Source organism: Crocuta crocuta, unplaced genomic scaffold (genome assembly GCF_008692635.1).
Source record: "Crocuta crocuta isolate KB4526 unplaced genomic scaffold, BGI_CrCroc_1.0 scaffold323, whole genome shotgun sequence".
Lineage (NCBI taxonomy): Eukaryota > Metazoa > Chordata > Mammalia > Carnivora > Hyaenidae > Crocuta > Crocuta crocuta.
Genome location: NW_027536465.1, coordinates 3,665,296 through 3,679,756, shown reverse-complemented (window position 1 = coordinate 3,679,756; position 14,461 = coordinate 3,665,296). Strand labels below are relative to the sequence as shown.

General features: G+C 45.9%; 1 protein-coding gene across 2 annotated transcripts in view; it reads left to right on the top strand.

Moving 5' to 3' along the window:
* The first annotated feature begins 1,195 nt into the window (after positions 1-1,195).
* The window catches only part of RAB3IL1 (RAB3A interacting protein like 1), a 35,204-nt gene continuing 21,938 nt past the window's right edge, over positions 1,196-14,461 (top strand). Inside the window, exons 1-2 of one of the 2 annotated variants that reach the window (XM_077748763.1) lie at positions 1,196-1,750; positions 2,295-2,330. In XM_077748763.1, coding sequence (XP_077604889.1) covers positions 1,722-1,750; positions 2,295-2,330 — 65 coding nt within the window. In that variant the 5' untranslated portion in view covers positions 1,196-1,721. The remainder of the gene's footprint in view (positions 1,751-2,294; positions 2,331-14,461) is intronic. The other variant, XM_077748764.1, reaches the window with a different exon arrangement.

Here is a 14,461-nt window from a genome sequence, read left to right as displayed (position 1 = left end):
CCTGGGGCTGGCACCGGATGGCTCCTTCGTCACCTTGACCCTGACCAGCAGCTGTAGAGCCATGAAAGAGAGTCGGAAGACACATGGCAAGTGGGGTTCTCCTCTCTCTCCCCTGAACTGCAGGTTCCTTGCCCATATCCCCCAAGTCCTACCAGGACCAGCTGACAGTGCTGTACCAGCCTCCTTCCCCTCCCAGATGCCCCAGGATATCTGCAGAGACACCCCATGAGAAGTTTGCTCCTGGCCTCACCCCAGTGCTAAGACGGGTAGACCCTGGGCATAAGTCAGGGTCTTTTCCCCTGGCTCTCAGCCATGAAAATATCCCCAGGCAGCCAGACGCATCTCAGGCACGGAGAGGCCACAGCAAGCACTGACTGCCCACGCTAGGCTTGGACAAAGGGCCCCAGGATTGACCCCTGCAAGGATGGAGTCCAGCCCAGTCAGGGTCATCCACTTCTGCTTCCCGTTCCACCAAGTAGTCACCCAACAAACCATTTCTGATGCCAGAACTAAGCCTCTTCTGACTCCTCCTGCATCCAAAAATTCATAGTCAAGTAAAAATGAAGGAAACACTTAAGTAGCTTTAACACAAAAAGTCCTAATATCTGCGTCAGGTACACAGAGGTCAGGGCAACTGTTACAGAGAAGGGATCATTTGAGCTGGGTCCTGAGGCATGGGTAGGAGTTTGCCTGAGCTGAGAAGGACGGAAGGGTATTACATATAAGGAAAAGCCCACGCAAAGTCACAGAGGCATTATTATCTACATTTTACAGAGGAGGACCCTGAAGCTCAAGGCCTTGTGTCCAGGGCTACACAGCTATAAAAGGCGAGGCTGGGGCTGAAATCTGGGTCTTCTCATTTTGAATCCTCATTTTGAAACCATCACTTCTCCAGTGGATGTCAGTTTCTGGGGGGAAGGGGGCAGAGGCTTACCTGTTAGGGTAGCGGTCTCTGTTGGGGTTAAAGGGAGGTCTGAGGGATGGGGGATGCACAGAAGAGACGCCGACCACAGTAGAGCCAGAGCTCTCAAGGCCACCAGCACAGAGCCATCTCTGAGGCAGGCAAAGCAGAGCTGGGAACATGGGTGGAAGTTCCGGTGACAGAATGCTATGGTCTTTTCATCTAGAATCACCATGGCAACAGGAGCATCACAGAGGGTGTGCCACTGTGCCCTTCCAGGCCCTGCCTCAGCTGGGCAGGAAGCAGAGGACCCAGCTTGGCTGGAGGTAGTGGGCAGGGCGTCCTGGGGTGGCCCAGCCAGCCCTGGGTGCTGCCTCCAGGCTCTATGTAGTGTATCTGCCGGCCCACACCCCTCTCTTGGGCCAATCACAGAAAGAACGGGGCAGAAGCCAGGAGAGGAAAGGGAGGGAGCTTGGCATATCTGGTCAGGGGAGGAGAGGGACCCTGCCAGCCTGGGGCCTGTAAGCAGTACAGATAACATCTCTGCACCAAGGCCAGCAGCCCCCATCCCTAGGGCTGGGTAGACTCAACATCCCAAGAGATGAACACATAAGCTCTGACTCCCGCAGAAAGGCAACAGGAACTGGGAGAGGCAGGGAGAGGCCGGGACACGCTGGGTCCAGCTCCACCAAGCCCAGTCCTGACAATGACAATGGAATAGCACGGAATAGACCAAAGCCAGCCCTGCCGGGTACTAAAGGCAAGAGGATTCACCACAGCCTCGCGGAGAACGCTGGGATCTCCGAGTTGCCTGGTGCCCATGGACTCCGCCCCACTGAGGCCAGCCAGGTGAGGCAGAGACCCCATCCACAACCCCCTTCCCCACCAGCTTAGAACTGGGGCTAATGGGCACGTGAGAAGAGGGAGAATTCCACGGTGGGAGGACCGGGCTGGGTTTAAGGCCTAAGTGCCTCTTCATTACAAGTCAGTAGCCTCAGGCTTCCTGATCTGTGGAATGGGCACATTAACAGCTCGACACGCTGCGAGAGAGCGCAGATGGCCGCTTCTCCAGCGGCTTACTTTGCAGCCAAAGACACCGAGGGGTAGAGAAAGAAATGGACTTACCTCAGGTCACAAAGAATTCGAGGCAGAGCTGGGAGATGTGAGTAGGTCATGCGTCTAGGTCAGAGCAGTGTGTCTCTTCACTGCTCCAGAATGTTCCTGCTGTTCAGCTCCCACGAGCTCATGCTACATGTCAGCCGTGCCTAGCGCTGTGCTGGGCATTGTGGGAGGGGAAGAGAAAAAACTATGGTTTCCCCAATACCCTGAGCGTTTACTGGGTGCCAGGCAGAGCACTAAGCGCTATTGAGAAATGATTTCATCTCATCATCAGAACTGGGGATTACGAAGCGTTATCCACCTGTGACAGGTAGGTGGCAAAGCCCAGAGAGAAGGTAAGTACCTTGTCCAAGCCTCCACTCAAACCTGAGTCTCAGAGCCGTTCCAGTAGCCACTGTGCAGACTACCTCCTGGCTCTTGGGTACTGACCCCGAGTTGGTCGGTTGGTAAGGCTGCCTGACAGCGGTGTCCTGGAGGGGATGCTGCTGCTCCGTGGGCAGCCGGACCAGGTGGCCAGATCAGGTGAGAGTCCATGTGCCAGTTTCCAGGGGGAGCCTTTCTCAGGAGGTGGCCAGCTGGGTGGAACAGACCCAAGGGTAGTCGGGGAGGATGACCCAAGGGTGGCTCAGATGGGGAGTAAGCCGTGTTGGTGACTGTCACTAGGTCAACGGGACCATCGAGCAAGCTGCCTTGAGTGGTCTTGAAGTATCTCAGACACAGGTTGCCTGGACAACCACAGCTCCACCCCTTCTCCACTGCAGGCTGGGGTTTCAGAGTCAGCAAATAGAAACAAGAGAGCAGCAGTTACATCTGAATTTCGGATAAACGTCAGTGGGTCCTACACTCCGTAGGCCCCCGGGGGAGGGCGTCCAGAAGCAAGAGGCTTCTCTGTGTTGGCATTTCAGCTTCCGTGAACCTTGGGCTGCTGATTTCTGGAGCCTGGCTGCTCAAAGGGAGGTCTGGGGAAGCTTGCTGGAAATGCAGACTCTCAGGTCCCCCGCCCCAGACCACTCGATCAGAATCTGCACTTTAACAAGATCCCCAGGAGGTCTGTGTGCGTATGACAGTTTGAGAGATTTGCTTCCCACAGCAACGAGAGAGATTTAAGTTGATCGTGGTACTGCAGGCTTATTGTAGATGGCTAGGAAAATGCAGCGCAGTGAAAAACACGAGATCGCCAAAGATGATCATTTTGATGTATTTCCTTCCTGTCTTTTAACATGGAGGTAAAATGCACACCCCATAAAATTCACCACTGTAACCGTCGTACATGTACAATTAATTCAGTGGCTTTTACTTCACTGAACCATTGCCAGTCATTCTGGAACATTTTTCTCACCCGAATGGAAACTCAGTACCTATTTTGCAGTCATTCCCAATTCACCCCTTTCTCCCATCCCTGGTAGCCATCGATCTGCTTCTGTCTTTATGGCTTTGCCTTTCCTTGACATTTCATATCAATGGAATCAAAGAATATTTGTCCTTTTATGTCTGGCATCTGTCACTTGGCATCATGTTTTTAAGGTTCAGCCACACTGTAGTATCGCCAGGGTTTTATTCCTTTCTGGGTTGAATAGTATTCCACTGTATGGATATACCACAGTTTGTTTATTCCTTTCTCAGTTGATGGACATCTGGATTGTTTCCATTTTTAAAAAAATCTACTATATATATGTATAGGCATGTTTTTCTTTAAATGTGCAGTTCTTTGGGGTGTATGCCTAGGAGTGAAATTGTTGGATCACATGGTAACTCTCTGGCTAATTTCTCAAGGAACTGCCTGTTTTCCACAGTGGCTGTACTATTTCACATTCCCACCAGCACTGCGTGATGGATTCTAGTTTCTCCATCTGCTCAGCAACTCTTGTTATTTTTCTTAAAAAAAAAAAAAAAAAGCTATCCTAGTGGGTGTGCAGTGGTAATCTCCTTGTGGTTTTGATTTGCATTTCCCTAGCAACAAATGATGTTGAACCTCTCGTGTGCCTATTGGTTATTTGCATGTATTCATTTGAGAAATATCTATCCAAGTCCTTTGCCCATCTTTTAATTGGATTGTATTCCTATTGTTTGAGTTCTAAGAGTTCTTTATATATTCTGGGCCATTGACTCTTATAAGATATATATGATTTACAAATATTTTTTCCCATTCTCTGGTTTGTCTTTTCACCTTCTCAAGAATGTTCTTTGATGTGCAAAAGTTTTATTTATTTTTTTTATAAAGTTCAGTTTATTTTTTCTTTTGTTCTTTGTTCTTTTGGTGTCATAGCTAAGGAATCATTACCAAATCCAAGGTCATGAAAATTTACTGTTAAATTTGCTAATAGTTCTATAGCTCCAGGTCTTACATGTAGCCTTTGACCTATTTTGAGTTAACTTTGTATGTGGTGAGAGGAAGGGGGGTCCAACTTCAACTTCATTCTTTTTTTCTTTTCTTTCTTTTCCTTTTTTTTTTTTTTTTTTTTTTTNNNNCTTTCTTTTTTTTTTTTTTTTTTTTTCTTTTTTTTTTTTTTTTTTTTTTTAGAGAGGGAGAGAGAGAGTGCGAGCTGGGTAGGGGAAAAAAGAGAAAGAGAGAACAGCAGATCCAAAGCAGGCTCTCTGCTGATAGCCTGATGTGGGGCTTGAACCCACAAACTGTGAGATCATAGCCTGAACTGAAGTCGGATGTTTAATGGACTGAGCCACCCAGGCACCCAGTCTTTTTCTTTCTTTTTAAGTAATTCTCTACACCCAACATGGGCTTGAACTCAGAACCCTGAGATCAAGAGTCACATGCTCTACCAACTGAGCCATCTAGCCCCGCCCCCTTTCTTCTACACTGAATACCCAGTTGTCCAAGCACTATTATTTGAAAAGATTATTTTTTCTGCATTGAATGGTCTTGCCACTCTTGTTGAAAATCACTTGATGATAGATGTCAAACCCATACATCTATGAGTTTATTTCTGGACTCTTGATTTTATTCCATTAATCTATATGTCTATCCTTATGCCAGCACCACACTATTTTGGTTGTGTAGCTCTGTAGAAGTTTTGAAGTGGGGAAGTGTGTGTTCTCCGATTGTTTTTCTGTTTCAAGATTGTTTGGCTATATAATGTCCCTTAAAATTCCATATGAAATGGAGGATCAACTTGCTTCCCCTATGCATTTGTTCATATGCATGCTGTTGTCTCATAAATCTCTTTGGGCCTGCTTATTTTTCTTCATCCTTTTTTTTCTTTCTGCTCTGCGGACTGGATAATCTCAACTGACTTATCTTCAAGTAGGCCGACTCTTTCTTCTGCTTGCACAAATCTGTTGTTGAACAACTCTAGTCAATTTTTCATGTCAGTTAACTGTCTTCAAATCCAGAGATTTGTTATAGCTTCTGTTGCCTTGTTGATATTCTCTGTCTGGTGAGATACGATTATCATGTTTTCCTTTAGCTCTTTACACATAGTTTCCTTTAGATCTTTGAATATATTTTAAATAACTGATTTAAAGCCTTTGTCTTCTGGGGAGGGGGAAAAAAGAAAAAAAAAAAAACAAAGCCTTTGTCTTCTATATCCAATATCTGTGCTTCCTCAAGGACATTCTCCCCAACGCCCAATGTATAAATTATGCTCCTTTTTTCCTAAACTGCACATTTTGAGTATTATAATGAAACAACTCTGGTAATAGGATTCCCTACCATGCTAAGACTTGCTGCTTGTGATAAAAATTGTTGTTTGTTAGTTTAGTGACTTTTCAGAAACTAATTTTGTAAAGTCTATTTTTTGTTGCCCATGGCCACCAAAGTCTCTGTGTCATTAGCTTAGTGGTCAGTCAGTCATTTGACAGGATTTCCTTGAATGCTAGAACAGCAACAACAAAAACCTCCAAGTCTTTGCAGATGAGCACTGCATGTATATTGGGAAATACCTTCAGCACTCAGTCGTGCAATTTACAACTCTGCTTTAGCCCTCATTTCCTGCTTGCACAGAATCTGGTGATCAGCTGGGGGTAAGATCTTAGGGCATTCCCAGGTCTTTTCTGAGCATGTACCCAGCTATTCTGAGGAATATGTAGGAGCTTTTTGTTTTTGTTTTTGTTTTGAGAAAAAGACAGAGAGAGAGAGAGAGAGAGAGAGAGAGTGAGTGAGAGCATGCCCACGAACAGAGGAAGGGAGCAGAGGGTCAGAGGGAGTGAGAGAATCTTTTTTTAAAGTTTTTTTTTAAATGTTTTTATTAGAGAGAGACAGAGCATGAGGATGGGAAGGGCAGGGAGAGGGGGAGACACAGAATCTGAAGAAGGCTCCAGGCTCTAAGCTGTCAGCACAGAGCCCAAAGCAGGGCTCGAACCCACAAACTGTGAGATCATGACCTGAGCCAAAGTTGGACACTCAACTGATTGAGCCACCCAGGTGCCCTGAGAGAGAGAGAGAGAGAGAGAGAGAGAGAGAGAGAGAGGGAGGGAGAGGGAGAGGGAGAGAGAGAGAATCTTAAGTGTGGAGAGAATCCACTAAGTGTGGAGCCTGACATGAAACTTCATCCCACAACCCTGGGATCATGACCTGAACTGAAATCCAGAGTCAGACACTTGACTGACTGAGCCACCCAGGTGCCCCTGTAGGAGCTTTTCAAAGTCCTTGCTCTGTAATCATTTCATCCTCCAGCCTTTCTTCCTAAGTTTTTTTATTTGCTTGTTATTTTTTTCCAAATGTGATCGTTTGTCCCAGTTGGCAGCACCTAATGTAATTGCCTTTATATATTTTCAACAAATGCCCCCTAGGTTCTGAGACAGTTCTGAATTAGTCAAAATAAAGGCAAGCCCTTTGAGCCAAACATTCAGAGAGCCACCAGACAGGTCAAAACAAACAACCACAATACTTTCAGTAGGGGGTCTGTTCTGCCTCCTCTAATACTAGAAACTCATACCAGGAATATCATCTTCAAGGTTATTGTCTTCAAGGCTGCCACAGAGCTGGAGAGTGGGAGGTAGCCAAAGTAAGTGAAATTATCATGAAGTTTTCTTAGGGAAATTCAGCTGTTTATTTCTTTTTAAAAAATGTTTATTTATTTGCTTTGAGAGAGGCAGAGCAAGCAGGGGAGGGGTAGAGAGAGACAGAAAGAGAGAGAGAGAGAGAGAGAGAATTCCAAGCAAGCTCTGCACGGTCAGCAGAGCCTGACACTGGACTTGATGTCATGAAGAGTGAGATCATGACCTGAGCTGAAATCAAGAGTTGGACGCTTCACCGAGTGAGCCACCCCGGGCACCTCCGTTGTTTACTTTTTGATAAGTCTTCAGCTGGTTGGCTCTAAACTCTGAGTTGTTTCCAGAATTCTGATAAAGCTGATTTTGCCAGTTTTTCCAGTTTATCAGCTGCTTTTGTGAGGTCATGGACTCCAGGAGTTCCCTACATCCCCAGGTTGTTTTAGCATAGAATTTTTACGTAAAAATAATTACCTTATATATAAGAATTTGCATCCTGATTTTTTCACTTGATGTTATACCATGAAAGTTTCTATTTACTTGTGTTATTCTTCATATAAATATCCATTTTAGTAGTTCATTTAGAGGGGCACCTAGGTGGCTGGTTGGTTAAGCATCCGACTTCAGCTCAGTAGTTCATTCAGCAAATATTTATTGGGTACCATTTACCTGGTGGTCACTCTTCTGGGGACTGAGTGTACAGTGGTGAGTGAAACAAGGCCCTGTCCTCACAGAGCTTACATTGGAGTAGGGAGTGAAATAAGTGACATATAAGTATCCATTCACTGCCATTGCCGTTTAACGTTCTATCATAAGAATAGAGCTATGGTAGGATGAAAAATAGCCCCCCAACGATATCAAGTCTTGGTCCCAGAAACCTGTAGATGGTACTTTATTGAAAACGGGATCCTTGAAGTTGTGATTAAGTTAAGGATCTTGAGGTGTGTGGATAGTATCCTGGATTATCAGGGTGGGCCCCAAGTTCAATCACATGCCTCCTTATAAGAAGGAGGAAGAAGGAGATTTGACATGGACAGAAGAGGAAAAACAATGTGATAATGGAAACAGAAATTGGAGTGAAACTAAGGAATGCCAGCAGCTGCCCAGAGCTGGAAAAAGCAAAGAACAGAGGCGTCCCCTAGAGCCTCAAGGGGGGACATGGACCTACCAACATCTTGATTTGGGCACAGTGAAATAAATTTGGGTGTGAAATAAATTTCTGTTGCTAAAAGCCATCTAGTTTGTGTGAATTTGTTTCCACTGCCATAGCAAATGAATACAAATTTTGGAATCAAGAGTGATCTGCTGCTGTAACAAACACTAAACATGTGAAGATGGGTTTGGAATGGCTCTTGGGTAGAGGCTGGAAGAGTTTCGAGAAGCGCTGTTGAAGCACTTGTACGGGATGCACTTGGATTTTAGCTGAGGTGATTTCCAAGCAAAATGTTAAAGCTGTGGCCTGGTTTTCTTCTTGCTGATTTTCATAAAATGAGAGAGGAAAAAGATATCTCAGGGGAAGAACGGTTACATCAAAGGGAACCAGCACATGATCATGAAGGAAATTTGCAGCCTCTGCAAACTGTGAAATATACTAAAATTAGGCGATGTACTCTCAGAAAAATGTGCTCTGGAGAGAAGGCCATGGGTGTGGTTGAATAGCCTTTTGCTAATGTGAGGATATTGAGTGTGTGACTCATAGATCCACTCATCCGTCTCAGCAGAAACCAGAAAGAGATAGAATTATCCAGGCAAGATCTGTGGAGGACTCTCTGTAATGATGTGAATCTCTGTGACATACAAGGGAGACCCACAAGGCTTTTGAGAGTTATACCAGCAGAAACGCCGCCATCTTAGATGGAAAGAGACAGAGACAGAATGGAATGAAGGAAGGCTATTGGACTCCCATATTCTAGAGGCAGGAAATAGGCTTATGAAATGACTCAGCTTCAAACATGTGCCTACTGTGAAGAAAAAAGAAGAATGACAAAAGAGAATAACCTCAAGCCCAGAGGGCAGAATCTTGGACCTGGGAGCCAGAACCACAGATGTGGAGGCAAGAACTGTGGGTGATAGAGGATTAGTCCCACACCTTGAAAACTAGAGGAATTTGTCCTGCTGGAGTTTGAAATTACCTGGGACCAGTCCCTTTCTCTTTTCCATTTTCTCCCTTTTGGAGTAAAGATGTCTGTAACTGTTATACTATGCGTATCCCATCATACTTGGGGAACAGATGACTTGTTACTAGCTTCAGAGACGGGGAGAAGAATTTTTTTCCCAGAATGGATTTTACCCGGAGTCTCACCACAACCTAGTTTAGATGCGATTGGGGATTTCGAGCTGATTATATTTAGATGACATGTTGGGCTTGAGTTGACATTACAATGGGCTAAGAGTTTTGGAGATGTTGGGATAGGGTGAATGTATTTTGTGTGTGTGATAGACTGAGGACAGACTGCAGAAAACTGGGGAAAAAAAAGCCCTCCCCTCCACCTCCCAAGATATCAGAGTCTAATCCCTGAAACGGGTACATCGTGCCTTACATAAAAACAGGGTCTTTGCAAATGTGATTAAGTTAAACATTTTGCCATGTGGAGATTATCCTGGATAATTCAGGTGGGCCCTAAATGCAACCCCAAGTGTCCTTATAAGAGGGAGAGAGATAGAGATTTGTCACAAACGGAAGAATGGAAGAAGAGAAGACAATGCAAAGATAATGGAGAAGTGGTGTGGCTACAAGCCAAGGAATCCCAGCTACCACCAGACACCGAAGAGGCAAGGAACAAACTCTCCCCTTGAGCTTCCAAAGGGAGCATGGACCAACTGAGATCTTCATTTAGGCCCAGTGATCCTGCTTTTGGACTTCTGGCCTCCAGAAGGGTGGGAAGATAAATCCGTGTTGTTTTAAGCCTCCTGTTTATGGTAATTGGATGCAGGGCTTTAGGCAACGAATAACACAATGCATTTATCCAGCCCCTGCTCATTGGACATTTTGATTGCTGTTATGAACAGTCTTGCACATGTTTCCTGGTGCAAATGTGGTAGAATTGTTGTAGCATATATACCCGGGAGTGGAATTGCTTGGTCCCGGCACGCGCAAATGTTCGATTCTAGAAGGGAATGCCAAATTGTTTACCAAAGCAGTTACAATTTACACTCTTACCAACGCTGTGGTTGTTGTGGATGGGTGTGCGTTTTGTTCATCTCTTGGTATTACCAGATTCCTTAATTTTTGCCAATCCTGGTGAACGGTAAGATGCTATCTTGTTGTGGTTTTACTTTAATTTCCCTGATAACCAATGTGATTAGGTTAGAGAATCTTTTCAAACTCTTATTGGCCATTTGTCATGTTTCTTCTATTAAATGCATGTTCATATCTTTTGCCCATTTTTCTAGTTATTTTATATATTTTTTATTGACTGGGGAGTTCCTGTTTCTTTTATATTCTAGATACTACAACTTTGTTGGTTGTGGCTCATCTTTTTATTGATTATTATTATTATTTTTTAATGTTTTTATTTTTGACAGAGAAACAGAATGAAAGCAGGGGAGAGGCAGAGAGGGAGATTCCAAAGCAGGCTTCGGGCTCTGAGCTGTCAGCACGGAGTCCGACAGAGGCCTGAACTCCTGAGCCGTGAAATCTTGACCTGAGCTGAAGTTGGACATTTAGCCAACTGAGCCACCCAGGCCCCCGAGGGCTCATCTTTTTATTTACTTTATGGTGTCAGTTGATGAAAAGAAGTTCTCAGTTTTAATGTAGTTGGATTTATCAGTCTTCTTTTATGGTTAGCACTTTTTATGTCTTTTTTTTCTTAAATTAAAACAAAATTTTAATGTTTATTTATTTCTGAGAGACAGAGAGACAGACCATGAGCAGGGGAGGGGCAGAGAGAGAGGAAGACACAGGATCTGAAGCAGGCTCCAGGCTCTGAGCTAGCTGTCAGCACAGAGCCCGACGTGGGGCTTGAACCCACAAGTTGCAAGATCATGACCTGAGCTGAAGTTGGACACTCAACCAACTGGGCCACCCAGTTGCCCCTTTATGTTTTTTTTTTTTTTTTTTTAATCCTTCCTTTCGTGAGGCACCTACTGGCTCTGTCAGTAGAGTATATGACTCTTGACCTTGAGGTTATGGGTTCAAGCCCCACACGTTGGGTGTAGAAATTACTTAGCAATCCTTCCTTTCTCTGAAATAAAAAAAAAGGTGTTCTCTTAAAATTTCTTCTAAGAGTTTTTCTCCCACATTTAATCTATCTGGAATTAATTTCTCCACATAGTGTGAGATAGCGTTCCAATTATTTTATCTACATAGGCTCAATCAGTTGTTCCTACATGATGTATTTTATGGCCCCTTCCTTTCCCCACTGATCAGCAAGGGTATATCTGAACATCAGAGCTCCAGATATGTGCCGGTCTTTTACTGGTTTCTCTATTTGATTTCATCAGTCTATATATATTTTAAAATTTTGTCTTGTCCACTAATATTTTCTCAGCACCTGGCACAGATGTTCATTACATGTTGCTTGAATAAATGATTGAATGAATGAACATGTTTGCCAGACTCTTATTTCTTTTTCTTTTCTTATTGATTTTTGAGAATTCTTTATATATGAAAGATTGCCACTTGCTGGGAATATTTTCCCTAGGCTATTTGCCTTTTAATTTTGGTTATTTTTTGGTGAAAGGAGGAAGATGGAGAAGTTTTAAATTTTAATGGAAACGGATCTATTGATTTTTCCTTTTGAGGTCTCTTCAAATGCATCTAAGTTTAGAAAGCCTTTACCTCTCAGGATATTTGATAAGTTCACTTCTATTTTCTATGCACACTGCTGCCAATCTAATCTTCCCATAGCAGGGCTCTGCTCACGTCACTCTTCTGCTCAAAAATGTTTAACTGTCTCCTTGGAGCCTTTAGAATAAAGTCCAAACTCTTTAACTTGGCCTCCAATGCTTTTTGTGATTCATTCTGAGACTGCCTGTCCAGTCTTTTCTCTAGTGTCCCCCAAATCAGCTTGAGCTCCAGCCAAAGGGGAGAGTTGGCTTCTCTCTCCTGTGCCCTGCTCTGTCCCACCGCCAAGGCTTTGTTCCTGGTGTTCCTTGGCATAGAATGCCCATCCTCCATTCTGTATTATTTAAATCCTGCTTATTCTTTTTTTGTTAAAAAATTTTTTTAATGTTTTATTTATTTCTGAGAGAGAGAGAGCATGAGCAGAGGAGGGTCAGAGAGAGAGACACACACAGAATCCGAAAGAGGCTCCAGGCCCTCAGTGAGCTGTCAGCACAGAGCCCGACGTGGGGCTCGAACCCACGAACCGTGAGATCATGACCTAAGCCGAAGTTGGGCGTTTAACCGACTGAGCCACCCAGGCGCCCCTAAATCATGCCTATTCTTCAAGCCCTCTTTTCTCAAAAAAGCCTCACGTACCTTTTGGAGTTAGACAACGTGGATTAAAATCCTAATTCTTTCACTTGCTCACTGTTGCCAAATCTTTTCACCTGTCTCCATTCCTCCATCATTGAGATGGGAACAGAAAGCAATGAAGGACCACACTGGGTGGTTTGAGGGTGAACTAAATCAGTCAAATGTACAGATCCTGGCACAGGGGCGCCTGGCTGGCTCAGTCGGAGAAACATGCAACTCTTGATCTCAAGGTCTTGAGTTTGAGCCCCCACACTGGGTGTAGAGATTACTTAACAAAAATAAATAAGCTTAAAAAAAGATCCTGTTACAGTCCTGCCTCATCCCATCATTTTGGAAGGAAGTGAGGTCGGGCCAACCTACCCCCTCTAGCCACATCTGCCTCTGAAGGTGTGGCTGGTTCTCGAATTCCATTAGGTGGTGGAGAACTTTCCTGCTCAGGAGCTGGGAGTGGCCAAACAGGTTCCACCTCCAGGAATCTAGCCCCGGCCCCCAGGCACCTTGGTGGGACTCCCACACCCATCTGGGCTCAAAGGAATCCCCTTCCTCCTTTCTTCAAGTGAGCACCAAAGGTTTTATTGCTGGGAAATATTTAAGTCTCCAAAGGGGTCCACTGGAGCCTCCTGTTCCTTGCCATCAGCACCCGCAACGTGATGGTGAGTCAAGTAGAGCAAAGAGAAACCTTTCAATTTCTGAGCCTCAAACTGTCTTCCGTATAGTTGGGTCTAGGACTTGTGTGTCTTGTCAGTCTTATTCAAGGGGCTCTGGGAGGCCTGAGCAGCTGTGTTGGGGAATCTGGGAGACCTCTGGCCTCAAGGTGGGAGAAGGTGCAGGAATTCTGGCTACCAGAGCCTCCGCCCTTTGTCCGCAAGTAGGTTAATGCTCTCAGAAGCTGGCAGCGAGCCTGGCGTCTGTGGGTTCTCTTTGTGAACTTGCAGTACCCCTTTGCGTAGGTTATCCTGTCTGTGTGTTGTTTTTAATGTTTACTTATTTTTGAGAGAGAAAGAGAGAGAGAGTGTGAGTGGGGAAGGAGCAGAGAGAGGGAGACACAGAATCCAAAGCAGGCTCCAGGCTCTGAGCCATCAGCACCGAGCCCGACGCGGGGCTCGAAAGCGCAAGCAGTGAGACCATGCATGATGTGAGCCAAAGTCAGACGCTTAACTGACTGAGCCACCCAGGCGCCCCTTGTCTGTGTCTTTTAAGGAAGAGGAAGGATGACGATTCAGTGGCTGGGGTGCGTGTGTCTCCGGGCTGGAGGTGAGTGTGGGAACAGGAGAATAATGAGAAGCGTGAACTTGGGATCTGGAGCTTGGGTTCTAGCTCTACACGCAGCATGCTGCATCACCTGGGGTGATCCACTCTCTCTGGACCCCAATTGTTCTATCTGTAAAATGGGGATAGTAGCAGATGGACGCATCTCTGTGGTGGAGTCTTAGCAATCTTAGTGTTCTCAAAGTGCTGCCCTGGGCCTGGCCCCTCCCGTCTCCAGGGCCTGACTTCACCAGGTTGGCCCCACCAAATCTCTGACGTCATTTGGTTGCCTCCACCTTCAGCTCTGGCCTCCTCTCCGGGGTCTGAGGCTCACTCCATCTCCCCACCACCCTGGGGCTGGCCAGCCAGTGGTCTTGGTCAGGCCTGGGCAGGGCGTCAGGGGCTGGGGACGGCGGGGGAGGTGCGCCAGACTCCTATTTGACCTCTTGAGCCTCTTTCCCTCTCCCCGGAGCCAGCATCCTCTCCCCGCCCCTCTTGAAATCTGAGCTCAGGGACCCTGGGTGGACTGTAGCTGCAAAACATTCCATCCAGTTGTCCAAATACTGAGCACAGCTGGCGGAGGGAGGGGCCGGCCCGAGCCCAGCACTGGGGGAGCCCTTGGGCCGTTGTTTGCCTGGGGGGGGAATGGATGGAGGGCTGGCCCTGGATGCCCCGAGGGAGTTCACGGGGCTGAGGATAAAGGTAGAGCTCAAGACTTGCACACTCCTGGGCTTGCCCACGGCCTCCCTTCCCAGGGCCCAGGTTCTGGTGGGGAAGATCAGGTCGCCTGGCCAGGTGCTGCGGGTGGCCTTGTGAGCATCCTCTTG